Source organism: Aquarana catesbeiana, linkage group LG02 (genome assembly GCF_042186555.1).
Source record: "Aquarana catesbeiana isolate 2022-GZ linkage group LG02, ASM4218655v1, whole genome shotgun sequence".
NCBI classification, from domain to species: Eukaryota; Metazoa; Chordata; class Amphibia; order Anura; family Ranidae; genus Aquarana; species Aquarana catesbeiana.
In genome coordinates, this window is record NC_133325.1 from 371,800,363 (window position 1) to 371,826,550 (window position 26,188).

General features: G+C 42.2%; 2 protein-coding genes across 6 annotated transcripts in view; one reads left to right on the forward strand and one right to left on the reverse strand.

Moving 5' to 3' along the window:
- Positions 1–14,262, forward strand: part of VKORC1L1 (vitamin K epoxide reductase complex subunit 1 like 1) — a 120,542-nt gene extending 106,280 nt beyond the window's left edge. The window contains exon 4 of one of the 2 annotated variants that reach the window (XR_012241635.1): positions 12,456–12,591. Coding sequence is in view for 1 of the 2 variants with exons in the window: in XM_073615105.1 (XP_073471206.1) it covers positions 12,456–12,622 (167 nt within the window). In the remaining variant the exon portion in view is untranslated. Of the gene's footprint in view, positions 1–12,455 lie in introns of both variants that reach the window. The other variant, XM_073615105.1, reaches the window with a different exon arrangement.
- GUSB (glucuronidase beta) overlaps positions 1–26,188 on the reverse strand; it is a 53,788-nt gene that overhangs the window by 12,061 nt on the left and 15,539 nt on the right. For 2 of the 4 annotated variants that reach the window (XM_073615099.1, XM_073615101.1), the window contains exons 3-12: positions 24,238–24,419; positions 23,818–23,960; positions 21,232–21,419; positions 18,996–19,148; positions 17,845–18,023; positions 16,777–16,923; positions 13,249–13,333; positions 11,836–12,012; positions 10,897–11,032; positions 1,278–1,413 (exon numbers count right to left, since the gene is read on the reverse strand). In XM_073615099.1, the coding sequence (XP_073471200.1) occupies positions 1,278–1,413; positions 10,897–11,032; positions 11,836–12,012; positions 13,249–13,333; positions 16,777–16,923; positions 17,845–18,023; positions 18,996–19,148; positions 21,232–21,419; positions 23,818–23,960; positions 24,238–24,419 (1,526 nt within the window). Of the gene's footprint in view, positions 1–481; positions 543–800; positions 1,414–10,896; positions 11,033–11,835; positions 12,013–13,248; positions 13,334–16,776; positions 16,924–17,844; positions 18,024–18,995; positions 19,149–21,231; positions 21,420–23,817; positions 23,961–24,237; positions 24,420–26,188 lie in introns of those variants that run through there. The other 2 variants (XM_073615102.1, XM_073615103.1) reach the window with 2 other exon arrangements.

Here is a 26,188-nt window from a genome sequence, read left to right on the forward strand (position 1 = left end):
TGCAAAGTTACTCGCTAGGGGGAGAACCTCTTGGGGGAATCAAAGATGGAAAAGGATATGGGAGCCCTAGTAGATCACAGACTTGGCAATAGTGTGCTGTGCCAAACTGCAGCAAGCAAGGCTAGTATGCATTAAAAAGGGTATTTACTCAAGAGCTAAAACTTTAAAATTCTACCACTTTACAAGACCCTGGTACAGCCACATGTTGAGCATGCTATCCAGTTTTGGTGGCCGATCCTTAGGAAGGATATTTTTGAACTGGAGAGGGTCTAGAGAAGGGTAACAACACTAATAATGGGCTGGAGGACCAGTTTTGGGGAACGACTACAAAAATTATCTTTATTCTCCCTGGAAAAGAGTTGCTTATGAGGGGACATGATAGCAATATACAAGTCTTTGAATGGTGACCAACAATGGCAGGAAACAATTTATTCTTAAGTCTCTAAAGAAGACAGATACAGCCACACAATGAAGTTGGATGAGAGGCAGTTCATTCTTAAACTGTGTACGGTGTTCTTAAAAGTGGTAAGGATGTGGAACTCCTTCCATTGGTGTTGTCAGCATAGAGTTTTGATAAATAAAAAAATAAATAAATAAAAAAGCTTTAGGACGTGTTTCTTAGAAAACACATTGTACAGATATATTGAAAACGGCGGTGACACAATTATGTCAAATGGTCAGCACAGAAATTATTACTCGGCTACTTTTTTAAAATCAGAATTGAAAACTGAGTACAAAACGATAATCATAAAACTAGGGGGGGGGGGACGACATTTTTAAAGTAAATTAAATTGCACAAATTTCAATATATAAAATTTTTATTCATCAAAAACATTGTCGATTGATTCAGTTAAGTGCATAATTATCTAATGCAGATGCCAAAAGCAACCTCAGCAAAAATCAAAAAGTAATTTACTAAATTACATATACATAATATATATACATAATATAAGAATCAGCATCCAAAAAATTAAAGCTCTTATGTTATAAAACAAATATGAATTGTAGGATTGGTGTGCTTCAGCAATAATTATGTACATAATATATACTGCAAAGTATTGCACAGAGTGTGCAATTTTAAACATTCAAGGCACTTTTGTATCACAAGTCTTTTTATGTAACAATTGCATTGAGGTTTGGAAGGCTGGGAAGTAAACATTTCAGTACAATACCCGCTGGAGTAATCGAGTAGTCAGCCTCAGTAGGCAGGAATTCTGTAAGCCAGATTATGGCATGCTCTGAAAGCACCAAATATTATAAAGGAAACCACTTAATACCTAGAATTTGGTTGGAAGCGATACCAAGTTTCATTGGCCAGTTTCCAGTATCTGTCCCGCAGAATGAAAGCTGATGTTTTGGGCTGTCGTTGGCGAGTAAAGATGCCTTTTTTGTTGCCAACAACTCTTGTAATGCCTGAGGTGGGAAAATAAAATTATTCCATAGATCATGACAACAGGTTACATTTTAACTTGCAACTTTGTAACACAACATACCTTTGTAGACCTGTATCCTGTTAAAAGTATAGTGTAGTGGTCATGTTCCTAATAAGGCGTACTTCACCAACATAGGGCCTAGTCACTAAGACTGGCAATACACAGGACACATTTTCAGAAGAATTTATGAATAGAAAGGACAGTTGTTACATTCAAATTATAAAAACAATTTACTGATGACTGATAGCAATAGGATAACCTGGTCTGAATTATTCTCAAAGTGGATGGAAAATCATTGTCTGCTGTCATTTTCAGTACAAACTGTTGTACTGAAAATTATTTGTTCACTTTGTAAACAAATCATTTGTAAACTTTCAGATTAAAAACAAACAAACATGTCATACTTACCTGCTCTGTGCTTTGGCTTTGCACAGAGCAGCTTCGGTCCTCCGATTCTTGGGTCCCCCGCCGAGTGCCCCAATAGTAAGCCACTTGCTAAGGGGGCAGTCGTGCATAAGGACACACAGTGCGGCTCAGCCCTGACCCTCCTCACTGGCTGTGATTGAAAGTAGCAAGAGCCAATAGTTCCTGCTGCCGTGTCTGAGCCAATAGTGAGGGAGAGTGTCTCTGCTCTTGTGCATATGGCTGGATTGAGAATCAGGCAAGTATGGGGGGGGGGGGCTGTGGTGTTTGGAGGAAGCCGCATACTGAAGATTTTTTAGCTTAACCCTTTCAAACTAAAGCCTTTTTCTGACATTTGTTGCTTACAAGTTAAAATCCATATTTTTTTGCTAGAAAATTACTTAGAACCCCCATATTTTTTTTTTTTAGCAGAGACCCTGGAGAATAAAATGGCGATCATTGCAATATTTTGTCACACGGTGTTTGCACAGCTGTCTTTCAAATGCAATTTTTTGGAAAAAAAAGACACTTTCATGAATTTAAAAAAAAAAAAAAAACAACAAAAAACAAACAGTAAAGTTAGTCCAATTTTTTTGTATAAGTTGAAAGATGACGTTATGCTGAGTAAGTAGATATCCAACATGTCATGCTTTGAAATTGCGCACACTCATGAAATGGCGACAAACTACGCTACTTATAAAATCACCGAAGGCGACCCTTGAAAAATTTCTACAGGTTAGTAGTTTAGAGTTACAGAGGAGGTATTGTGCTAGAATTATTGCTCTCGCACTTATGATCGTGGCGATACCTTACATATGTGGTTTGAACACTGGTTACATTTGTGGGTGCGGCTTGCCTATGCGTTCGCGTCTACGCGTGAGCACAGAGGGCTTTAAAACAGTTTTTCTTATTAATTTTTTTACACTGTCTCTAAACATTTTTTTTGCGGTCACAAGGAATGTAAAACATCCCCTGTGAAAGTAATAGTCAGTGACAGGTACTCTTTATGGAGGGGTCGGGGGTCTATACGACCCCCGATCCCTCCTTTGCACTTAAAAGTATTCAAAAACAGCGTTTTGAAATACTAGGGATTTTTTTAAATCGGCAGCCGAGTAAATCGGTAGTGATGTCATGACATCGCTTCCGGGTTATTAAATCGGAGGCCCAATCGAAGCCGATTCCAGCTTCATTCGGGTCTTCGGCCAGCCGGCAGATGTGTCGGCTGGTCGCTTGGGTCTCCCAGTAGCACGGGAGAGGGAACAGCCTAGCTGCTTTTAGCCACATCAGTTGATATCAATAGAAAGCCAACCGCTGGCTCTAAAAAACGGTACCGGGGTGATGCCCGCAGCTGCACCCCGGTTTAACCTCTTTAAGCCAAAATTCGCGTATGGTTGGCGTGAAGGGGTTAAAAACGCAGAGATTGCCTTAAGGTGTAAAAAAAAAAAAAAAAAAAAAAAAAAAAAAAGGCCTTTAGAACCACTTTAAACCGTGAACTTTTTATGTCTTTTCAAGGCTTTAAAGTGACTGCAGCTACAAAATTAAAGTGTAACTAAAAGGCAAAACTTTTTTTTTTAAGTTTTGGATAGAGTGGAGATGGATTAGTACGCCCGTTAGTAAGATTCACTCGCTTTATTTGACCTGTTTAATGTCATCATTAAAAGTAAGAGAAAATTCCAAATTTTGGATTGATGTTGGAATAGTAATAAAGGGGAAATCTTCCAACAGAGACACTAGTTCTGGTGACCCTTCTGACACCTCAGGATTCCTTCATTTGCAGGGATTTCCTCTCACTTCCTGTTTTGCCTAAGGGACAGGACAGGAAGTAAAATCTCCCCTATGGGACATAGATGGTTAAAAAAAAAAAAAAAAAAAAAAAAAAAAAAAAAACACCCCACACAAAAACACACACACACACACACACACACACACACACACACACAAAAACACACACACACACACACACCCCTACCTGACAGTGGTTATAACCCTCCCTTTCTCTATCCAAAAAGAAAAAAAAAAAAGTTTTGCCTTTAGTTTGAAGCAGCAAAAAGCAATGACAGTAAAAGGAGGAGGCACTTTTATCGCAACACGTCTTGAAATGCCGCCACAATGCTTCACCCAAGCAGCTATTAAACCCCCCACCCCAGTGGCTTTTATGTCATTACAGAACATACAAGGTGAATGCAGGAACCACTAAGTGCAGTGGGGCAAAAGGGTATTCAAGTTATCGGACAACTGAAGTACTTGCAGTGCCCAGGGAAGCAGCATCATGGCGGTGCCGTTCGGAGGGTAACTTTAGTGTCTGTTTTTTCAGGCATGTCTGTCTTTTTGCTTTTCATGTAGTGACAGAAAAACATTAAAATTTGTCATTCAGACAAAGCAGTTGCACATTAGCCACCACCTCATTTTATTATGAATCTAGTGGTCTGGGAGCATATGATCTGTACGTAATCCAGGAAAGGCATTTCTAAAACACACTCTGCAGGCTTCTTCCCAATTCTCGCATCAGTAAAGTCAGATGTATCAGTGTCAGCAACGCCAAGCCACCAACCGTACTCAAACCTGCCTCGAAACTTTGAATCTGACTGCATATACAGCTAGGAAACATTGCTTCAACAAACAAACCGAGTGATCTGTAAAATCTAGATGCAGTGGATTACAGAGGAGTAAATAAAGCGAACCCTCTAACTTTATTGCAGTTGCAGTGTTCGCTGAATAACACCAACTATACAGTACCAGTGTGCATTCCTGCGAGATTCAGGAACCCCAGCTTTCCTAGGATCTTGCACCTTGGTGTAAAACCTAGAAATGCAGGTCTAAGAGTTTTAAATGCAAAGTGTGTAAAAAATATATTCTGCTGACTAATTGTGTGAACTAATTAACTCCAGAATTCCACATTAAATCTTGTCCACCCTGGCTATTTAGGCGCCTTTCACACGGACGGCTGTTCTGCTGCAGTTAAAAGCATATAGTATGTTCTGTGAAATTCAAGACTCCAGGCACTGCGATCAGCTGCATTTGTAGAGTGCGATTACCTTAGTTTACGTGCATTTACATGCAGCTGCGTTTAGCTGTGTTTGGAACATTCTTGCCATTTCTGATGTGTTTCCTGTTGCGTTTCTTTCCTTGTTGCTGCTGCTATCCGCAGGAGAAATAGTACACTTCGATTACCTGTAGTTATGTGCAGATAGCTGCGCTAAATCGCTCCTGGATGCTGTCAATTCTATTTTTTCTATCCGCACCAAACTGCATGTAACTAAATCGCAGCTAAACGCAGTGTGTGAATGGGGCCATAGGAAAGCATTGTGTGCTTTTAGCTGCGGTAGAAAACTAGAAAATCCGCAGCTAAAAGCACAATTCTATCCGTCCGTGTGAAAGGGGCCTAATAATATAGATAATTCTACACACAAGAGTCGCTAAGAGGGGATTTATAATTAGGGAGCAGATACTGATATCCTCAGGACACTGTACTGATTACCAATTACTAGTGAGGCATAAACTATAGATGCAATGTGGAGTAAAGCCTGGGAAGTCCTTCAAAGTTTTCTATGCATAATGCTACAGCGAAAGCCTGTCAAAGCTCTGTTTTTTTAAATGTGCTGGAGCATTTTTTCTTTAACGGCTGACATATAGCCTTGGTTATAATGGCCAAAAAAAATAGGATTTTTTATAACAGCTTACCTGTAAAATCCTTTTCTTTTGATGTACATCACGGGACACAGAGTCTCAGTAATAACTGATGGGTTATATAGGGTATCACTAGGTGATTAGACACTGGTCACACCCTAAACAGGAAGTTCAACCCCTTATATAATCCCTTCCCTTACAGGGATACCTCAGTTTTGTAGCAAAGCAATAGAAGTGTATTAGAAGAGGGGCGGGACCTCTTTGTCCCGTGATGTACATCAAAAGAAAAGGATTTTACAGGTAAGCTGTTATAAAAAATCCTATTTTCTTTTTCATACATCACAGGACACAGAGTCTCAGTAATAACTGATGGGATGTCCCAGAGCAATGCTACCTGAGGGGAGGGGAACCACAACCAAGTAGGGTGCAATCAGACCTGAGGACCCTGTACCGCTGCCTGCAGCACACTATGCCCAAAAGGCGATATCCTCATGCCTTCTCACATCCACCTGATAAAATCTGGTGAATGTATGAACTGAAGACCAGGTTGCGGTCTTGCAGATTTGAGCCATAGAGGCCCAGTGATGCACTGCCCAAGAAGCACCAATAGCCCTTGTGGAATGTGCCCTGATCTGAAACGGAGTAATCTTCTGTTTCAAACCGTAAGCTTGAATAATCAATTATCGAATCCATTTAGAAATAGTAGATTTTGACGCTGCCTGTCCTCTATTGGGACCCTCTGGCAGCACGAACTAAACATCCGTTTTGCGAATTTGAGCAGTTGCTTGCAGATAGGTCTTGACTGCTCTTACTACATCCAAAGAATGTAGTAACCTTTCTTCCAAATAACAGGGATCTGTAAAAAAGGAAGGCAGAACAATGCCTTGGTTTAGATGAAAATCTGAAACCACCTTCAGTAAAAAACTAGGATGAGGGCGCAATACCGCTCTATCCTTGTGTACAATCAAATAAGGCTCTTTACAGGAAAGAGCTGCTAATTCTGATACTCTTCTAGCAGAAATGGTTACCAGAGAAAATTAACTTTGTCAACAAGACCAGGGGAATCTGACGTATTGGTTCAAAATGCTGTTTCTATAACACAGACAGAACCAAGTTCAAGTCCCAGGGGTTTAGGGGCACCCTAACTGGAGGATTAAGATGCATCACCCCCTGCATAAAGCTTCGGACCAAAGAATGCGAAGCAAGTGGCCGTTGAAACAATACTGATAAGGCCGAGACCTGGCCCTTGATAGTACTCAAGGCCAGGTTCATCTCTAATCCCAATTGTACAAAATCTCATCTTTTCTGGGATGCCAACCCCTGGATTCACACCAGGATACATAAGCTTTCCAGACTCTATGATAAATCATTCTGGAATCTGGCTTCCTTGCATTGATCAAGGTAGATATCACCGGACCTGAAAGCCCACGGCTCTTCAGAACGTGGGTTTCAATAGCCAAACCGTCAAATTTAGCATTTGTAAGGCAGGATGGAACGCTGGACCCTGAGATAACAGGTCTGGGCGTGACGGTAGGGTCCACGGGGAACCCACCGTCATCCTTACTATTTCTGCATACCAAGTCCTCCTGGGCCAAGCGGGGGCTACCAGAAGTACCGACTTTCCTGCCTGATCCTGCGAAGAAGTCGTGGCAGTAGCAGAATAGGCGGGAATGCATAAACCAGTGAGAACAGATGCCACGGAATCACCAACGCATCTGTCCCGTATGAAAGAGGATCCTTGGTTCCTGCCACAAATTTGATATAAGCCACTGCTGTGGCATTGTCGGACTGGATCCTGACTGGGCAACCCTGTAGCCTGAGAGTCCAGGCCTTTAGGGCTAGATATGCTGCACGGATCTCCAGAATGTTGATGGCTAGAGTCCTCTCGGTCTTGGACCATACCCCTTGGACCGCAGACTGTTTCAGAACTGCTCCCCAACCCGAAAGACTGGCATCCGTTGTTACCACCATCCAGGTGACCAGTAGAAAGGATTTCCCTTTCTGCAAGCTTTCGGGTATTACCACCAATTGAGGCTCTGACGCACTGCATGAGACAAGTGCATCGGAAAATCTAATGCCTGAACCTTCTTGTTCCAGGCCGACAGGATACTGTGTTGCAACAGTCCTGAATGAAACTGAGCATAGGGAACTGCTTCGAACGAAGCTACCCTCTTTCCCAGCAGCCTCATACAAAGGGGGACAGAAGGACCCTTCTTGGTCCTGACTACCAGAATCAGCTCCCTTAAGGCAGTGATCTTTGCCTGAGGTAAAAATACCTTCTTCCTGGCTTGTATCTATGATCAGACCCAAATACTCCAGTCTTCTTACTGGTTTTAGGAAAGATCCTTCTAGGTTGAGGATCCAACCTAGGCGTTCCAGATACTTGACTGTGGTCCTCAAGTTTCCTTTCAAACAGGCTACCGACCGGTCTATCAAGAGCAGGTCGTCTAGGTATCCTATAACAGTTATACCTTGAGCCCTTAATCTGGCCAGAGGATGAGCCAAGATTCTTGTAAACACTTGAGGTGCAGTGGCTAGTCCAAAAGGCAGAGCCACAAACTGGAAATGGCGCCCTCCTATCTCGAAGCGTAAGAACCTTTGATGAGCAGGAGAAATGGGCACCTGCAGATATGCATCTCTGATGTCTATCGATGCCAGAAATTCTCCTCCCTGCAGGATGGAGACTACTGTCCGAATTGATTCCCTGCGAAAAGGACTGAATCCTTAGGAATCGATTCAGATCCCTTAGATCTAGAATGGGTCTGACATCCCCATCTGGCTTTTGGACCGTAAAAGGTTGGAATAGAAACCCAATCCTTGATCCTTCGTGGGAACCACCATAATGACCTCTTGCCACAAAAGCCGCTCTAACGCTAGAAGGAGTGACTGCCTCTTCTCAGGATCTCTGGGGACCTTTGATCTGAGGAAAGGAGGAGAGGGAAATCCTTGGAACTCCAGTTTGTAACCTAAGGTTACCGTGGAGATTACCCATCTGTTCTGGAAATCCTCCTGCCAGAGCTTTGAGAACTGTAGAAGTCTTCCCCCCACTCGAGCAAGCGGGGGCGCCCCTTCATAAAGAGGCCTTAGAGTCCTGTCTAGCAGGCTTCTTCCCCCAGGACTTCTTGTCCCCAGAGTGGACTCTTGTTTCTTGACCCAGACGGAGGAGGCTGTCACGACAGCCTAGAGGCTGATGCCCCTGGCACTGGGGAAAGAGTCCGTTTGAAAGGGGGACGCTTACTCCTCTTCTTAACAGGTAAGAGAGTGCTCTTCCCACTAGAGATCCTTTGGATATAATTATCCAAGTCTTCTCCAAACAACCTTGCACCACGCAATGGAAATCCAGCCAGAAGTTTCTTACATGGTGCTTCAGCTGACCAATCTTTGAACCATAAGATTCTACGCATATGCACCAACTGAAGTGAAAGACGAGGGGTTTGCATGATAGAATCTCTAATGGCGTCAACAGCAAACATAAGGCCGCAGGAAGGTTAGCCAACCCCTGGGCCTGCTGTTCAGGTAAACTTTGATGACCTGCTTAACATGGTCTCAAGTATTGACAGACTCCAATCGCTGCCACTGCAGGTTGAACTACTGAACCTGCTAAGGAGAAAATATCCTTCAATAGGGATTCATCTTTTTATCCACAGGACCCCTGAGCCTTTGTCTACAGGACAAGTCAGACTTTTATCTCCAGAGGAAATTGCGGCATCAAAGGCCTGGTATCCCCCACATCTTTATAAACATTTCTTCCATAGAATAAAGTGTTAAACGTTTTTTCCACCTAAAAAAGTTTTCATCTGGGTGATCCCACTCAGAATAAATGAGCTTTTTCAAGTAAATTATGAACAGGAAAAGCATATGTTGTTTGAGGAGGCTTCAGTGACCCCAAAGAAATAGAGGGTTCTTTAACCGATTCAGATACGGGTACTTTAAATGTGGAGCGGACCAATCCAGCAAGTATCTGTACTAAGACTTTCTCATCCTGAGAAGCGAAGAGGGCCCTTCTCCACTTGATTCCTCAGAGAAGGAATCATCCGTCCCATCCCGATCCTCTGAAAGGGATTTTTCTCCCCTATACCAGAGCTCCTCTCCTTAGGGTCCCGGGTAACAGAGGAAGACCTAGTGCGTTTTCTTCCACTGAGTGAAGATGCAACTACGGCCATTAATCTTTCCTTAAACCTCACAAAATGAACACTGACTGCTGAGCGATGTAGTCTGGCAAAAGCCTTGCTACCAAATGCCCAGTCTGGCGTTTCCTTAGTAAATGCTGCCTAGGAGAATGCCTGTATCCCACCTTACATGCGACCGACAGCTCTGTGTCCCTCCAAAGGCTGTGTGCACCTGTAAAGGGTGCCTCTTATAGCCTTGCAGCCGGCAATGTGAGCGTCTGAGCACGCTGGATGCGCTGACGCTCCGCCCCCGCCCCTAGTTTTTCAAAAAAAGTGCGCCTCCCGCGCGAGGCGACCCTCCGGGACAAGCATGGAGGGAAGGCTGGGGGTGCAGGAGGAAGGAGAGAGGCCGGCAGTGATGGGGCCTGCACGTGGCAATGGCGGCGGCGGTGATAGTGCGGTGTACAACCGGCTCACAGACCACCTGCGCCCTCCCCCCAGTCTGGGGGTAATATCGCTGAGGAGAGCCCCCCATCCCATCCTACCTGGAGCCGGCTGGAGGAGCTTGTGCAGCGTGAAAACACTGAGACAGACATCAGCATGAGAAGGTATGTGCTCTTGGCAGCCCCCGGTGGCGACAATAGGCATAGCATGCATTTACCTTAAAGGAGAAAACCTACTAGAATTAAAAAACTGTGGAATCTCCCTTACCTTATCCAGCCGCAGGGTTCTGTTATACAGACCCAATCTTCACCTCTCACGGTGGGCTCCGTTTGGAAAAAACCTTCAGAGACTGGGGCCCCCTACGAATAGGGGGATCCGCAGTTCTGGGCCTGTAAAGCACCCAGCCAGAAATAAGGCTAGAAAAACCTATTTCTGAAAATGCGGGGTCCAGCTCTCTAAAAAGAGGAAGCGTTACAGGTAAAACCTCGTTTCTTCGGACACGAGGCCCGGGTACCATCCAATTTGGCCTAGAAAGGACACTTTGAAATGGATCTGGTTCGCCTGGCTTGCCCCAGTAAAGGATATAGGATATTCCCTTTGGAGCTCAGCACATCTTTACACGTCCATCACCTAAGACACTGGCGTAAAAACTGAGGTATCCCTGTAAGGGGAGGGATTATATAGGGGGTTGAACTTCCTGTTTAGGGTGTGACCAGTGTCCAATCACCTAGTGATACCCTAAATAACCCATCAGTTATTACTGAGACTCTGTGTCCCGTGATGTATGAAAAAGAAATGTATTTATAAATTGGTTCACAACAATGGGATTCTAAGGAATACTCCCCAGGGAAGATGCTGTAGAAGAAACCACTTCATCTTACCCTGTGCAGTCATGAAGTCTGCAAAGTTCCAGATGAGTTCTCCAATAACGAAGGTTTTCCTCTTCTGGTCAAAAACAGAGTGATAGTTCCTTAACACCATTTCTTGGTATTCCTCTGTAAACATTGTTGGAGGGTCCTGAGGAAAAAAAAAACCAAAAACAAAAAAGCAGGATTTATAAACTTTTGAAGGGTCTTTACATTGGGCTCTACAACTAATGCTAGAATGCAGTATGCTGCTCAGCACTGGTCTGTAACACTACACTCAACAAAAAGCATGCAGGGCCTTATTTATCAAAAGGACTACAGAAACTGGAAGTCAGATTATTTATTTTCTTCTTCCAGATTAAGACCAGTTCTATTTTTAAACTGTAATGAATATCAACCATTATACCACAGCATGTCAAATTACTACTGAAAGAAAAACCACAGCAATGGACAGCTTGGATTTGCGATGACAGAAAACACAAACATACTTACTTTACACAGTGGACTCAATGTCGATGTAAAATGAGATCAAAAGTAAGCAGAACCTGGAAGTGATAAATTGGATAGGCAGACCAAAATTCTGTTACTAACTCCAAGTATAACTGGAGTATTTGCTTAAACAGTAAGCTATTACTGCATTGTACAACAGACTGGCAACATTCCTAAGATCTGCTGTGGGTCAAGGATAAATGGAGGACTATGTCACTAGCAGTCCTGTTGCTGATAAGAACGTGGCAGTGACCGGATCAATGTACAGGATACAGAGGTAAATAGCTATTTTTTCTGCAGCTTCTAGCTATTATGAGGATTGCAAGTTGTCAGCAACAGCATTGCAGTTATATCGCAACATAAAACAGTGACAGATAAAACTAGAAACATTGCATCATATTTCTGGAAAATATATATTAACTCTTAATATCATACATTTTAATTTAGCCTTCAAACTGTACTCACGCTGTGGAAACCAGGAATGGTGTCTGCTCCATATTCAGACTGTATTATTGGCTTTTGATACATTTCATGCCACTTGTCAAACTGCGTATTCAGCTGGATCTGAATCACCTCAAGATGGCCTGGGTCATGGTACCATGAGAAGTAGCTATTGACGCAGATCACATCCACATATGGGGCCTGTAAAATATATGCAGCAGTCTATCATTTTTATCTGTTATCAAACTATGCATTTCAGTTCTTCTGAGGTATCTGGCTTTCTGGCCCTTCTACAACATATGGCACTGATCTGATTATCTTTTGTCACAAAACACCCTATCGCAATAAGAAAAGACACATTGCAATTAGAGTGAAAAGGCATAATTCATTTGCTGATCCGGGCTATACTAGGTATAAATATGACTGATTTTGGCATTCAATCAGAACAACTCAGTAATAGATTAAATCAAATATATACAAAAACCATACATACTGTAAATATATGTTTTCTATTTGTAATCTACCTGATATTTGTTGTGATCATTTTATATAGTTTAAAGTGATATTAAAAACTCAATTTTATCTGTTAGTCCTTGTCTCATGTTTAAGCTGGCGATGTGACCCACTACTCTCTTCTATTGCAGTGTCAAATGAGTCACTAGTACTCATCAGCTGTAACAACCCAGAAGAGGCAGCCAAGCTCCCTGATGACATCAGAAGGAAAGATGACAGCGTGGGACCGGGGCTGTGTCACCTAAACAGTGGTTCAATGCAGGACAAAGCTGGGTTTACTGGGCAGGTGAGTATTTGAATTAAGGACAACCTTGGATTACAAATAAGAGGGGAGGAATAAAAGAAAGCATAGTGGGTGTGAAGTTCTTCATCAAGAACAAAAATATAGCAGCTCATCAGATGTGGTGGCTGAATTATTTTTCTGTTTTTGGTTTTATTTTCACCCAGTGATCCTGCCAGTAATACACTTCTCATCCTAAACTAACAATATTCACTCAATGTACAGCATCTATGGAAAAGCAGCATCATCACCCTGGGTTAAAAAAAAAAAAAAAAAAAAAGTGTATTAGGACTATAGAGCACCTTCTCCTCTCCATAACATAGGGAGAAGCTGTTCTGTAGTTCAGTGGCGAACTGGGCTGGGCTAAAAACACTGGCTGATATTTGCACAGGAAGTTATAGTCTCACTAGATGTACGCGTCTATTTTTATGTACTTATAGAACATATGCAACAAAATGCTTTCTATGGTTTATTTATCGGACCAGGTGAATGTTTTTTAGGGTCACTGTATTATGGGGATTAGGGCTCGAGACAGACTTTTATCACAGCCTCATGGCCCTGATATGTTTTGCTTGACGCAGTCCCACAAAATACCAAACAAAAAAAAAAAAAAAAAAAAAAATGGAGGGTAAAGAACAACCTACGCCTTGATCTTTATCATATCTGGCATTTGTAACATAAGTGACTGGTCTAGTCAAGTCCAGGCTTTTAGTGTGAGAGATCACTGTCCTGTGGAAAGAGAAAGATTGCAATTATACACAGATTCTGAAAAGGAAACAAATCGTGTGGTAAATAAACCAATAGATTGTACAGCCATATGTAACTGTTCTCCCTGATTTGACATCTACGTAATAATCAAACTGTATTGCAAGAGGAATGTCAGTGTATCATAAATGACTTTAAAAGATAAGTTCACCTTTTGGAAGATATTACATGTTCCACCTGATGGCTCCATCATTCAGACATACAGCTCCATGTGTCGGAATGAACTAAAGGCCCCGATATCCTTAGCGGCTGTTGGCTTGTAGTTCTCAATGAACTACCACAGCGTTGTGGAGTGCCACGAGTACCACTTCCTCAAACTCAATCTTTCTAAAACGAAGCTTGTAATATTTCCTCCTCCCCAATCCCCTTCCCATGACTTTACCATGGAGGGGATCGGCACAACCAGACTCTGACCTCTCCTTCAGCCCCCACAACAAATCACTGGCTACATCTTGCCCCCTTAACCCGCCGCAATATTTCCAGAATTTGCCCCTTCGCCACTAACTGGACCAACCTCATCTGCAGATATCGCCCAAATCGTCCTCTCCGCTCAAGACCTCTTGCTCTCTAGTTCCATTGTTACCTCCTCCCATGCTCGCCTTCAGCCACTCCCTAACCCAGCAAGTCCAGTAAGCCCCTACCCTGTCAGCCTTTAGGTGATTCTTGCAAACTCGCTTATTCAGGGAAGCCTACGCCACCTTAGTCACCTCCATCAGATCATCCCCTGTAGCTATTTCTTTTTGTACCACCTCCCCCTCCCATTAGATTGTAAGCTCCATGAGCAGGGCTCTCCTATTTTTTATGTATTGAACTGTATTGTAATCATGCTGTTCCCCTTTGTAAAGTGCTTTGTAAACTGTCGACGCTGTATAAATCCTGAACAACAACAACAACATGACTGGAAGCTCAAATATTGGTATTCTTTTCTGAGGTGGCCAGAAAGGCCTTTCTAATAGGAGAGAGAAAGAAAAGAACGAAAAGAACAGAGAGAAAACTGGTTATGGCACTAATCCCTGCGATTCATCTTACCATACCAGGTCTCAATTGAGACAAGGCAATTGAAACAAAGCCAGATAGATAAAGTCAACAAATGGCTTCTCACACCTTTCAGAATATAATTTCAATGGAAAACATAAAATGGGCTAGCTCAAACTCCAACTCTATAGAAAGTAAAACTGTCCCTTTGCAGTCGGGCAGCCCTTGCACTGCAAGGGTTCAAGGCTCATTCAGTTCTAGGGATCAGGAAAGGCAGTTTTACTTACATGACCCTTTGCCCCCACAGCAGGCAGCACTCCCCTATGCTCCAGCAGTGGACTGTTCTTTGGACACTACATTTGACATCAGGGGATTTGTGACCACAAAAACCTAGTAGAGAAGAGGCTGCTGGGACTAACTTTGCAGTACAGAGGAGCTTGCAGGAATGGAGGATTGGGCAAGTAAAACAACTTTTCCTGCTCCTCTAGACAAGTGGTCTTCAAATTGCGGCCATTTGCTTGCTTTTATCTGGCCCTTGGGGCACCATTTCAGCCACTAACACCAATAATGGGGGCACTTTTCCTCCCACTGACACCAACGATGGAGCGCTATTCCTCCCACTGACACCAACAATGGGGCACATTTTCTCCCTGTGACACAAACGGTCCCAATGACATCAATGGTGGGGCACAATTTCTGAGACAGACAGACAATGGGGCCCAATGACACCAATGATGGGGCACAATTCCTCCCGCTAATACCAAAGATAGGGAATTGTTTTTTTTCTTCCCCCTACTGACATCAGGAATTTTTCTACTCCCAATGACCACAGTTCAGCCCCCCTAAAGTCTGAGGGACAGTAAACTGGCCCTTTGTTTAGAAAGTTTGGAAACCACTGCTCTAAACCAAAACAAGTATTTAACCCTTGCAGCGTGGGGGCATTGCAAGGAAGCATTCAGTTCGGCTTTAAAAACCATATGCAAATTTTTGGAGAATGTTAAATATCACATATGGCTTTATGCAGAAAGGGGTTATTTCTGCACTACTCCTATTAATAATTGCAGGAAGTTTACAGTGGCATAAACACTGTTTGCAAAAGACGCTGCATTGTTGTCATAATGTTCCACATATAATTGGAAAAAAAATTAGGTAATTGATTCTCTAAACCGTAATACACACAATGGACTTATTCCACTGCTTACATTAGAAAAAAAAAAAAACAACACACACACACACACACACACTCTCTCTCTCTACAGGGATACATAAAGATCAAATAGTGACAAAATAATTAGCTCCCTATAGACAGCTTACTCTAAAATAGAAAAATAATTTCCTGTACTCCAAAGAATTCATTATCATTTCTATTACAAATCACAGCCAGGTACAGCATGTGGTAAAATTATCTCTACAGTTCTAAAGAAAAAGTGTATTTAGGAATGTTTTGGAATGTGATATATGCAGTGCATCTCCATTAATGAAGCTGATGTTCAGATTCATTGGCATCACATCTCACTTTACTGCTTGCTACCATGCGGGGACAAAGATTTAGATTGGCATCACTTTGCAATGCTCTAAAGAAAGACCAGCTTCTAGGTAAAAATAAACAGGGCAACATAATGGAAAACAGTCATGAGAGGAATATGTAAGCTCCACTGCTGACCTGATGAAAAATGTAGTTGCCAGACTTAAAAGGAGATGTATGGTCACATCATACTTTCGTTTTAGAGCATCAGCACTGTAATAGCAATACTAAAAACAGTTATTTTTGACAAGCCAATATAAGCTTGCTTGAAAAATCTCCCGTCATGTTGTAAGTGCTGCCGTCTTTCCACAACTTCCCTGCATGCTTTGCAGATTTTCTCCTCTGCTCATGTCTTTTGTTAATTTTGGATTTTCAAGCATATTCCAAGGTACCTTGCTGCCTGCAAGGAGTGATCAACATTTTGACTCCACCTACTGAAACTCGTCCACCCAACACCTCTGTAACTCAGAAGACAGGCACTGTTTGTGACACAGCAGTGCACAATCACAGTGAATATGGGTCACTGAATTAAAGAAAAAAAAAAAATTATATAATATATTATATATATATATATTATATAATTTTTTTAAAGATCAAGTATGCAAACCATGGAGTCAATCCCTGAACTGCATACACTTTTTTTTCCAGTTTGTTGATTCAAAGTACTGATGTCAGTGGACCAACATGACAGCCAGGCAACTAGCATTTTTAGGAGTTCAGCATTGGCAGCCTACATAATTTATTTCATGACAAGTTACGCAATGTACTTTTTTAGGACTATTGTGATGAACATAGGCAAACTGCTGTTTTTGGAGATATTAACATTCCAAAACATATGACATATTTACCAATATAACAAATGTATACATTAGTTAACTACACAGTAAAATAAACGAATGCCACTTACCTAAAATAATAACCTGCTACACCAAGCTCTGAAGATGGTTCATTGGCAACTGACCACATAACCACAGAAGGATGGTTTTTATCCCTGCGCACCAGCTCCTCCATGACAGTTAAATGATGTTCCAGTGACCGGTTACCAAAGCTTGCACTGACAAGACATAGGACACACACACCTTGTAATAGTATTAAGTTCATGAACAAAGAATGGAGAGCAAGAAAGCCAAGAATTGAATAGAAACTGCGCTCTAATCAGAGTCTGAAATATTAATGGTTTCTGCTGTCCCCAAGCAACTATTCAGATTCAGTCTGTAAACTTACATTTGAAGAATTAAGAATTTTTTATGACTGTAATTGTGCAATATAAAAGTGTCCTCCAATTACGGACTAATAAATTAACATCCCCATATGCACACGACAGACAACCTCTGAGATAGCAACAAAAATGGGCAACTAAATCATCTATTTCATTAGGTGCATAAATGATATGTACATTTAAACTAGGTTAGAATGTAAAGGAATTTTACAAGTCTTGTATACCTGTGTGGTGAAACAAGAAACTCTTCCTAGTAAAGAGTCTCAGCTCTTGTTCACATTGGAGCGACTTATCATGCGATTTGACAGGTCAAATCGCATGGACAAGTCACACCCTATTGCCAGCAACGGCACTTTTCATATCAGTGCAATGCCGACTTTGTGGTGCCACATGGATTTGAAAAAGTGGTTCCTGCACTTTTTTCGATGCGACTTGCATAGATATCTGTGCATGAAGCCACACAGATGTCTTACAAGTCACACCTGAAGTCACACTGACATGCAGCTTTGAAATTGCGCAATGTCAGATGAAGTTGCACGATTTAAAAGACACAGTAAACGTGAACGAGGGCTGTATTCTAAATGACAGGTGTTGTTTCGGATTACTCCAGTGTCCAGGATATATTGCTTATGGGCACAGCATTCTATATTTTACACAGAAAAGTACTGCATCCAGCAATTCTATTACATATTAACAGATAAATCAAAAAAATACTGGAGAATAAAAAATGGCAATGGTATTAATAGCATTTCTTACGGATATCTTATGCCCACTCCTGGACTTTCATCGATGACCACTATGCCATACTTATCACAAAGGTCCATAATTTCTTCTGCATAAGGGTAATGACTAGTGCGGAAGGAGTTTGCGCCAAGCCACTTCAGCAGGTTAAAGTCCTTGAGAACTGTAGGCCAGTCTAGTCCTTTGCCCCGGATCTGTTTAATCAAAACAGCATTAGTATGTCAAAGTCTACTAGTTAAAGCTGAACTCAAGCCGTCCCTTCAGCCTTGCACAAGTTTCACTACTGTACTGAAATTGCTTAGGCTGATGTCACTGCACATTTGAGATTCTGACTTGCGCATTAGAAGTTGCTTCAAGTCAGATTGAGCCCACTTAAGTTCCTGGCTGGAGGACATAAAACATCAATTAGTTCTTTTTACCCCTGCCTGACTGTTTAGGATTTGCCCCTTTATTCTTTGTATTTCAGTTATTTCAAATATGACCATCACATGTAGGTGCTACCTAGGGCAATCTGCACATCGAAGCAGTTTGCCTATGGATGTCCACTTCTTCAGACTAGCATACACCCATCAAGGCATGTATGTTTACACATAGTACCTCCCAATACCCAGCCTACTGCTTGCATCAGGGCTAATAGCTCTTGAGAGGAGTACTGAGGTAGGGAGCTGTGATGTTTTCAGGATTCCATGTATAGCACCCTGCTGGCTCCTCCCACTGGCCATTATTGCCAAGAGAAGCACAAAGACCCAGTTTGTAATAAAAATTAAAAAAAAAGGATTTATCTGACTGTATGCAAAAACCTCATTTGCAGATTAAGTTACCAAGGCTGCTAGCAACATTCTATTTAGAAACATGGAAATTGACTCTTTGGGCATTTTTACATGAGAAATAGCCTCTCTTACCGTTATGCCCATCTATATATGTCTACTCTTGACAAACTGGCCATTGTATTTTGACTGAGATGGAGTTGACATAATTGGTTTTGTCAACTCATTTTGAACATTTATTAAAGAAACAGTTTTGTAGCAAATCAGGCTGAAGCACCAGGAAACCAGATGCATTCATTTAATTGAGCTCTATGAACAAGTCTCTTAGATCTCTTAGCACGCACATTCACTAATTTTAGAGCATTTTACTCATCACATTTATTGTAGTCTTCCACTTACATCATAATCTTCATGTTTGTTGACTCCATGGAAGTAGAAAGGCTTTCCATTAATGAGGAACTGCTGTCCTGATACCTGAGCAGTCCTTATCCCAACATGTAAGGTGTAGAAATCTTCACTTTGGCCACTACCTGTATCTGCCATCATCTTCACCTAAAAGTAACCACAATTTATAGAAGTTTACTATCTGCATGACTTGCTGGCAAGAGAAAAGAGTGACATCTTCCCAGGTTCATTCTAAAGATCTGTCCAGACACATGAATGGAGAATGCAAAAGAAATTTTTTGCGACACTACAGGCATATTCAAAATGTTGCCTCCACTAACAGATGTCCACATCGTGCAGGCAGTGATGTGGATACCTAAAGAAGAGGTAAGGACTATTACATGTCTGTGGTACAGGTCCATTTCAATTTTTTTTCATACCAGCAGTTAGAGAAGGTGAGAGGGGGTTGCTAATATCCTGAAAGTTTAACATTTAAAATTATTTCACTTGTATTTGCTCTCTATACAACTGATCACACACTTTACAATTTGAATGTACAAAACTTTACATTTACCAACAACTATGAAAAAGAAGGGCCTATCCAAACAATCCATTCAATATAAAGCTGAACTCTGCTATGAATCACAAAATGTTTAGCTAAAGTCATAAGAAAAACGTTTTTTTTGCGGAAATACTCACCTTCAATCGTTCCTTGCAGCCAACCATGCTGATTGTTCCAATTACTTCCTTTGGGCACAGGCTGTCATGGAGCCACCCCTGGGGTGACATCATCACAGTGTGGGTTAGGAGTATTACTGCATGGAACGGTATTCACAAATTACATTAGCCGTTCATTGCAGCAGTAAGGACCGCCCCCTGCGGCTTTTACTGCTCATTAGTATATGTAAATACATTAATGTCCATAATCTGGGCAGAGGTGCACTTTAACCACTTGACCTCCGGAAGATTTATCTCCTTGACCAGGCCACTTTTTGCGATACGGCACTGCGTTAGCTTCACTGACAATTGCACGGTCATGCAATGCTGTACACAAATAAAATTATGTCAATTTCTCCCCACAAAATAGAGCTTTCTTTTGGTGGTATTTGATCACCTCTGCGGTTTTTATTTTTTGTGCTATTAACAAAATAAGACCGTCAATTTTGAAAAAAAAAAAAAAATAATCAAGCTTCTTCATAAACATTTAGGTTAATATGTATGCTGCTACATGTTTTTGGTCAAGAAAATCCTAACAAGTGTATATTGGTTTACGCAAACGTTGTAGCATCGACAAACTATGGGATAGATTATATATATATATATATATATATATATATATATATATATATATATATATATATATATATATATATATATATATATATACACATACATACATACACACATACACACACATACAGGCATACCCCACTTGTAAGTACACAATGGGGTTTATTTACTAAAGCTGGAAAGAGTCTCTATATATACACATACTAGTAATGGCGGTGATCAGCGACTTATAGTGGGACTGCGATATTTCGGCGGACAATCGAACACTGACACTTTGCAGGAACCAGTGACATCAATATAGTGATCAGTGCTAAAAAATATGCACTGTTACTGTAATAATGACACTGGCTGGGAAGGGGTTAAACATCTAGGGCACTCAAAGGGTTACCTGTGTGTCTAGCCAGTGTTTGTGTGTAATGTATGTGCTGCTTTTACTAGGAGAAGAGATGGATTTTAGTTCCTGCTTTACATGAACACAAAATCCATCTCTTCCCCCGTCAGAATAGAACTCTGCCTTGTTTACATAGGCAGCGCTCCAGTCCGAGTCTCTGCCCAATGATCAGCAGGCGCCGGTGGACATTGAGCGCCCGTCACCTGCAGATCGGCTTCTGCTGTGAATAATTACAGCAGAAGCGGCGCACGTTCGTCCCCTTGCAGGCGGAAGGGCACAATCACGTATATAGACACATGAGCCTGCTCACAGCTTCTGCCCTGTAGCAGTAAAAGTGCTTATAGGGCAGTCAACAAGTGGTTAAGTCCAATCAGGTATGCATGACTATTGGTAGATCTAAGAGAATGTCAATGTACACAATGAGATTGTAACGTGTGCGAGCAGCTTAAAGAAACTACTTATCTGGACCAAATAGTTCTCCTATTCACATCTGCTGAAACAACTTGATATCCAAGCAAATGGGCTATAAAGACCACTCTTAGAGTGCCAGCAGTAAATGTTTTGGCTTACCTCCAAAGAATATAAATATCCAGGGTGTGCAGTCATCAGATAAGGCCACCAAAAATTTGCATTGGGTACTTTTAATTGTCCCAGAGAACCTAACCCTGTGGCTACCTCTTGTCCTTCCTGGTTACGTAGTGTAACAGCCACGGAATAATAAACTGATCCAGCAACTACAACTTGATAGTTCACCAATCCTAAATAAAAACAAAAATTACCTCCATATATTTTTCTTGTTAAGTTTTATTTATTACCGTATATGTTCATGCATATAAATTATTACAGAATAGTGGTTCAGCACCACACAGTGAACTTTATAGTACGAATAGCATTAACAGTATCGACACAAGTGCTAAAAACTATTATTGCGTCCACCGACACCAATACTGGGGGGTTACTACTGCCTCCACCGACACCAATGCTGGGGGGTTACTACTGCCTCCACCGACACCAATGCTGGGGGGTTACTACTGCCTCCACCGACACCAATGCTGGGGGGTTACTACTGCCTCCACCGACACCAATGCTGGGGGGTTACTACTGCCTCCACCGACACCAATGCTGGGGGGTTACTACTGCCTCCACCGACACCAATGCTGGGGGGTTACTACTGCCTCCACCGACACCAATGCTGGGGGGTTACTACTGCCGCCACCAACACCAATGCTGGGGGGTTACTACTGCCGCCACCGACACCAATGCTGGGGGGTTACTACTGCCGCCACCGACACCATTGCTGGGGGGGGTTACTATTGCCTCCACCGACACCAATGCTGGGGGGGGGGTTATTGCCTCCACTGACACTAGTGCTGTTAGTAACTATTGCATCCACTCACACAAATGTTGTGGGGGTTATTATTGGGTCCACTGACACTAATGTTGGGGGATATTATTGCATCCACTGAGATCAATGTTGGGGGTTATTACTGAGGTCACCAACACCAATCGTCGGTCTACAGTACAAGTAAAGTCCCAGCCTAGAGAGGGAGCAGCGTGAAAGCCTCGGATAAGGTAGGGGGGTATTATAGTTTCAGTGCGATGGCAGGCATCAGATGGGATTATTGGGGGTTAAACTTTCTGCACCATGACCAGCAATGGAGGAGATTGGGGGTCAACTTTCACTGCCAGTAACCACCAATGAGGGCTGGGTTAAATTTAAATTCCAGTTACTAAATGTGTAACTGTTTGTGTCAGTATCAACACAAGTGCTAGAGGCTATTATTGTGTCTATTGACACCAAAGCTGGTGGCTACCATTGCATCCACTGATACCAATGCTGGTGATTACTAGGGGTGCAACGGATCGTCACTGATCCGTAATCCGAACGGTTCAACATGTTCGGATCGGCTCACATGTGCTCCGCGGAGCGCGCCGCTGCCTCGGCCTTAGGAAAGGCCGCGGCTTCGGCCTAGCTCCGGAGCAGCGGCCATCTTGGCATCTTGGTACACCCGGCGCCGACGGTGCGCGCTGCATCATCACCCCTCAACTCGTGGATCCGATCTGGCCGGCTTGGCGGCTTCTATTCTGTAAGGTAAGACTAAACAACACTAGTCTACCTTCCTAATGCCTATACTCATACTGTATATACAGTGGGGGAGTCTGTGGATATTTTTACAGTGGGGAGATTGTGGATATTATTACAGCGGGGGAGATTTTTTTTTTTGTTGATCTGAAAATGATCTGAACCGTGACTCCTGATCCGAGGAACGATCCGAACCGTGAGTTTTTTGATCCGTTGCACCCCTAGTGATTACCATTGCGTCCACTGACACCAATGTTGAGGGTTATTTTTGCATCCACTGACACCAATCCTTATTGGATTCAGTAACATCAGTGTTGGGGGTTATTATTGCACTCACTAACAACAATGCTGGAGCTTATTGTACTCCAACTACACACACACACACACACACACACACACACACACACACACACACACACACACACACACACACACCATTCCAGCAGTAGGCCTGCCAACCTACCATGTGCGCCACAGTTCAGTGAATTCTGGTAGCCACAGGAAGCTTCTGTGTATTTTCGGTGCAGCTCTATGCTGATCAAAAAGCTCCTATACTCACTCCAGCTACACACAAGACCCCTACTTGCAATTAGGGCCCCACTGCAGGCTCAGTCTTGCACAGACAGGCATCAGCAGCATATACAAGACCCTCTGTTGTATGCTGTCCTGCACTCCACTGGCCCCCAGAATTAGGACAAAGTTGCAAAGCTCCCTCCAACTGCTGCTCTTTATTAGTGGGAAAGCTGTAGCCTAGGATGCTTAACTTTGAGGACCGGTCAGGCACCCAGGGCAGCAAGAATTACCTCTGCATATCCACACCTATTTCAGGAGCCCCATGAAAGCGAAAGACAGTGCACTCCCGATAAGCCATAGCCCCAATCTGCTCCAAGAACTATAGCTTAGTTTGCAGAGCAGACAGGAACTACAAGGGTAGATTTTGTCACAGTCCTAGAGTTCAGCTTCAAGAAAACTATATACAGTGAGGGTTCACATACACTTTAACACATCTGAATTCCAGGCAAATAAACAGAGAACATATAGAATTTCAGAAACTCTATGCAATCTCCACTCACCCATGTCACCAATGATGTCCGTGGTTACAGTGATGTCATCAATATATACTGATGGTGTAGTGTAAAGGACTACAGGACGATGAATGCCAGCATAATTGAAGAAATCAAATTCTGTATTTTGTATGAAATATCCTTTGGGATACCTATATAAAAAAAAATAATAACCATCAATAATCCAAATTTTTCAACCAACCATGGAACAAGCATTTGACCAAACATGACTTTCAGATCTTCTGTAAAAGGGTCAGTGTTTTCTATGGTAAAAAAATGAATAACTCCACACAATCAACCAACAGCTTAAAGTATAGTTGCAGCTCTGTTTGAGCTTGCTTAATTTCCATACACCTTTAACAAACAAAATAATACTGTATAGCAAAAAAAAGATAATTGGAAGGCAAGCTGGCAATGCTATACATTTACCTTGTAGGGTCATTCATGAATTGGATAGATCCAGGAGGTAAAGTATTTAGTGTCAGGGTGTTATTCACAGCAATAGTAATGCGGCAGGAAATTCCCTTACTACCCTTCAGAATACTAGTAATGTTGGCTTCAAAAGGTAGGTGCCCTCCTTCATGTTGCGTAACCTGAACTCCATTCACCCACTGTAATCACATTAACATCAATAAAAACATTAAAAAAAAAAAAAAAAAAAAAAAAAAAAAAAAGAAGAAGAAGCAATGCCATCTCTACACATCCGAACAGTTACAAAATATCATGCAGAATAACAGAGCCACCAGAAAACAGTATAAATTCACAAAAGATTTGCTAGAATTCATGTATTTAAAAAATATCTTTATGGGTACAAATAATGATATATTGCATATTCTGTCATTGCAACATAATCCATTTTCTAGTAAACAATTAAAATGACCTATTTATTAAAAAAAAAAAAAAAAAAAAAAAAAAAAAAACTTCCATTTTAGTGCGGCAGTAGTACATACGATTCCTTCCCATCTGAATGGTTCAGCTATCCCCAGGTCTGTCCTTAGGTTTGTGTATTGAGCCTTTGATATGTGGAGTATATACTGGCCACAGGTTTACAGGAATGTTGAGGTTGCCTTTTTTCTTTGTTTACAACACTGGGACCAATCGTATGATTATATAAGGGCAGACTCTTCCCACTTACAGCAGTTGTAAAGGCTTTTTTTTTTCTCTTAAATTAACAAACCTGGTATATTTACCCTGAACCTCCTTTTCTAAGGTTGCCTGCCACTGCATTTGGCTTCTCCACTTTAGTGTCTGCCCCCATAGCAAACAGCTTGCTATGGTGGCAGACATGCGGGCTTGCTCCTGAGCTGGGCCGTGTGTATATATAGACACACACACAGCCCAGTTCAGCTCCATCCATCACAGGGCACGGTGCTGGATCAAGCGAGGACTCAGATAAGTATTTAGAGGGATGAGGAAGCAATGCTGCTACTGGGACATTTTTACCTTAAAGTGATTGTAAAGGCTTTTTTTTTTTTTTTTTTTTTTTTTTAAATAACAAACATGTTATACTTACCTCTTCTGTGCAGTTGGATTTGCACAGAGGGTCCTTCTTTGCTGCTCCTAGCCCCTCCCTCCTTTTGAGTGCCCCTCAGCCAGCAGCTTGCTACAGGGGGCACCCAGCCAAGTCAGAGCTCCGTGTATCCATTCAGACAAGGAGCCCCGACCTGGCCCCGCCCCCTCTTTCACCTGATTGGCCAACTGACTTTGACAGCTGAGGGAGCCAATGGCGTCGATGCTCTGTCTCAGCCAATCAGGAGGAGTGTCCTGGATGGCTGAGGGGATCTTGGACATCGTTGGAGAGAGATGGGGCTCAGGTAAGTATTAGGGGGGGCACTGGGGAGGCTGCTACACACAGAGGGTTTATCTTAATGCATAGAATGCATTCAGATATAAAAACCTTCTGCCATTACAACTTCTTTAATGCAGTGAATGCATTAAGGTGAAAAAAAACAAAAAAAAAACAAAACCCACACATCTTTGCTTTAGAACCACTTTTAAGCTGGGTACACACTGGCCAGAAAATAGCCGGTTCAGCAGGAACCAGCCGACTAATGACTGGCTGGTTTTCCACCATGTCCAAAGGATCAGCAATCACAGCAAATGGGGGTTGAGTCCCTCCTGTTAGAATACAAAGGCACAGCGGAAGAGATCGCTGCATCGACATGCTTGTGTTGATGCAGCGATCTGTCAGTCCCCCCCCCCCCTGCTCAACCTGCTGGCTAAACGGGAAAAAAAAAAGCAGAGTGTGCACCCATCCTAATACATACCTATCTCAGTATCTATTCAGCAGAAGTAGGACAGAGCAAATATACAATTGTATCAATTTCCCCATTGTACTAGAAGACAGCTTGTGTACACTTTGTTCCAACAGCATTTGTTT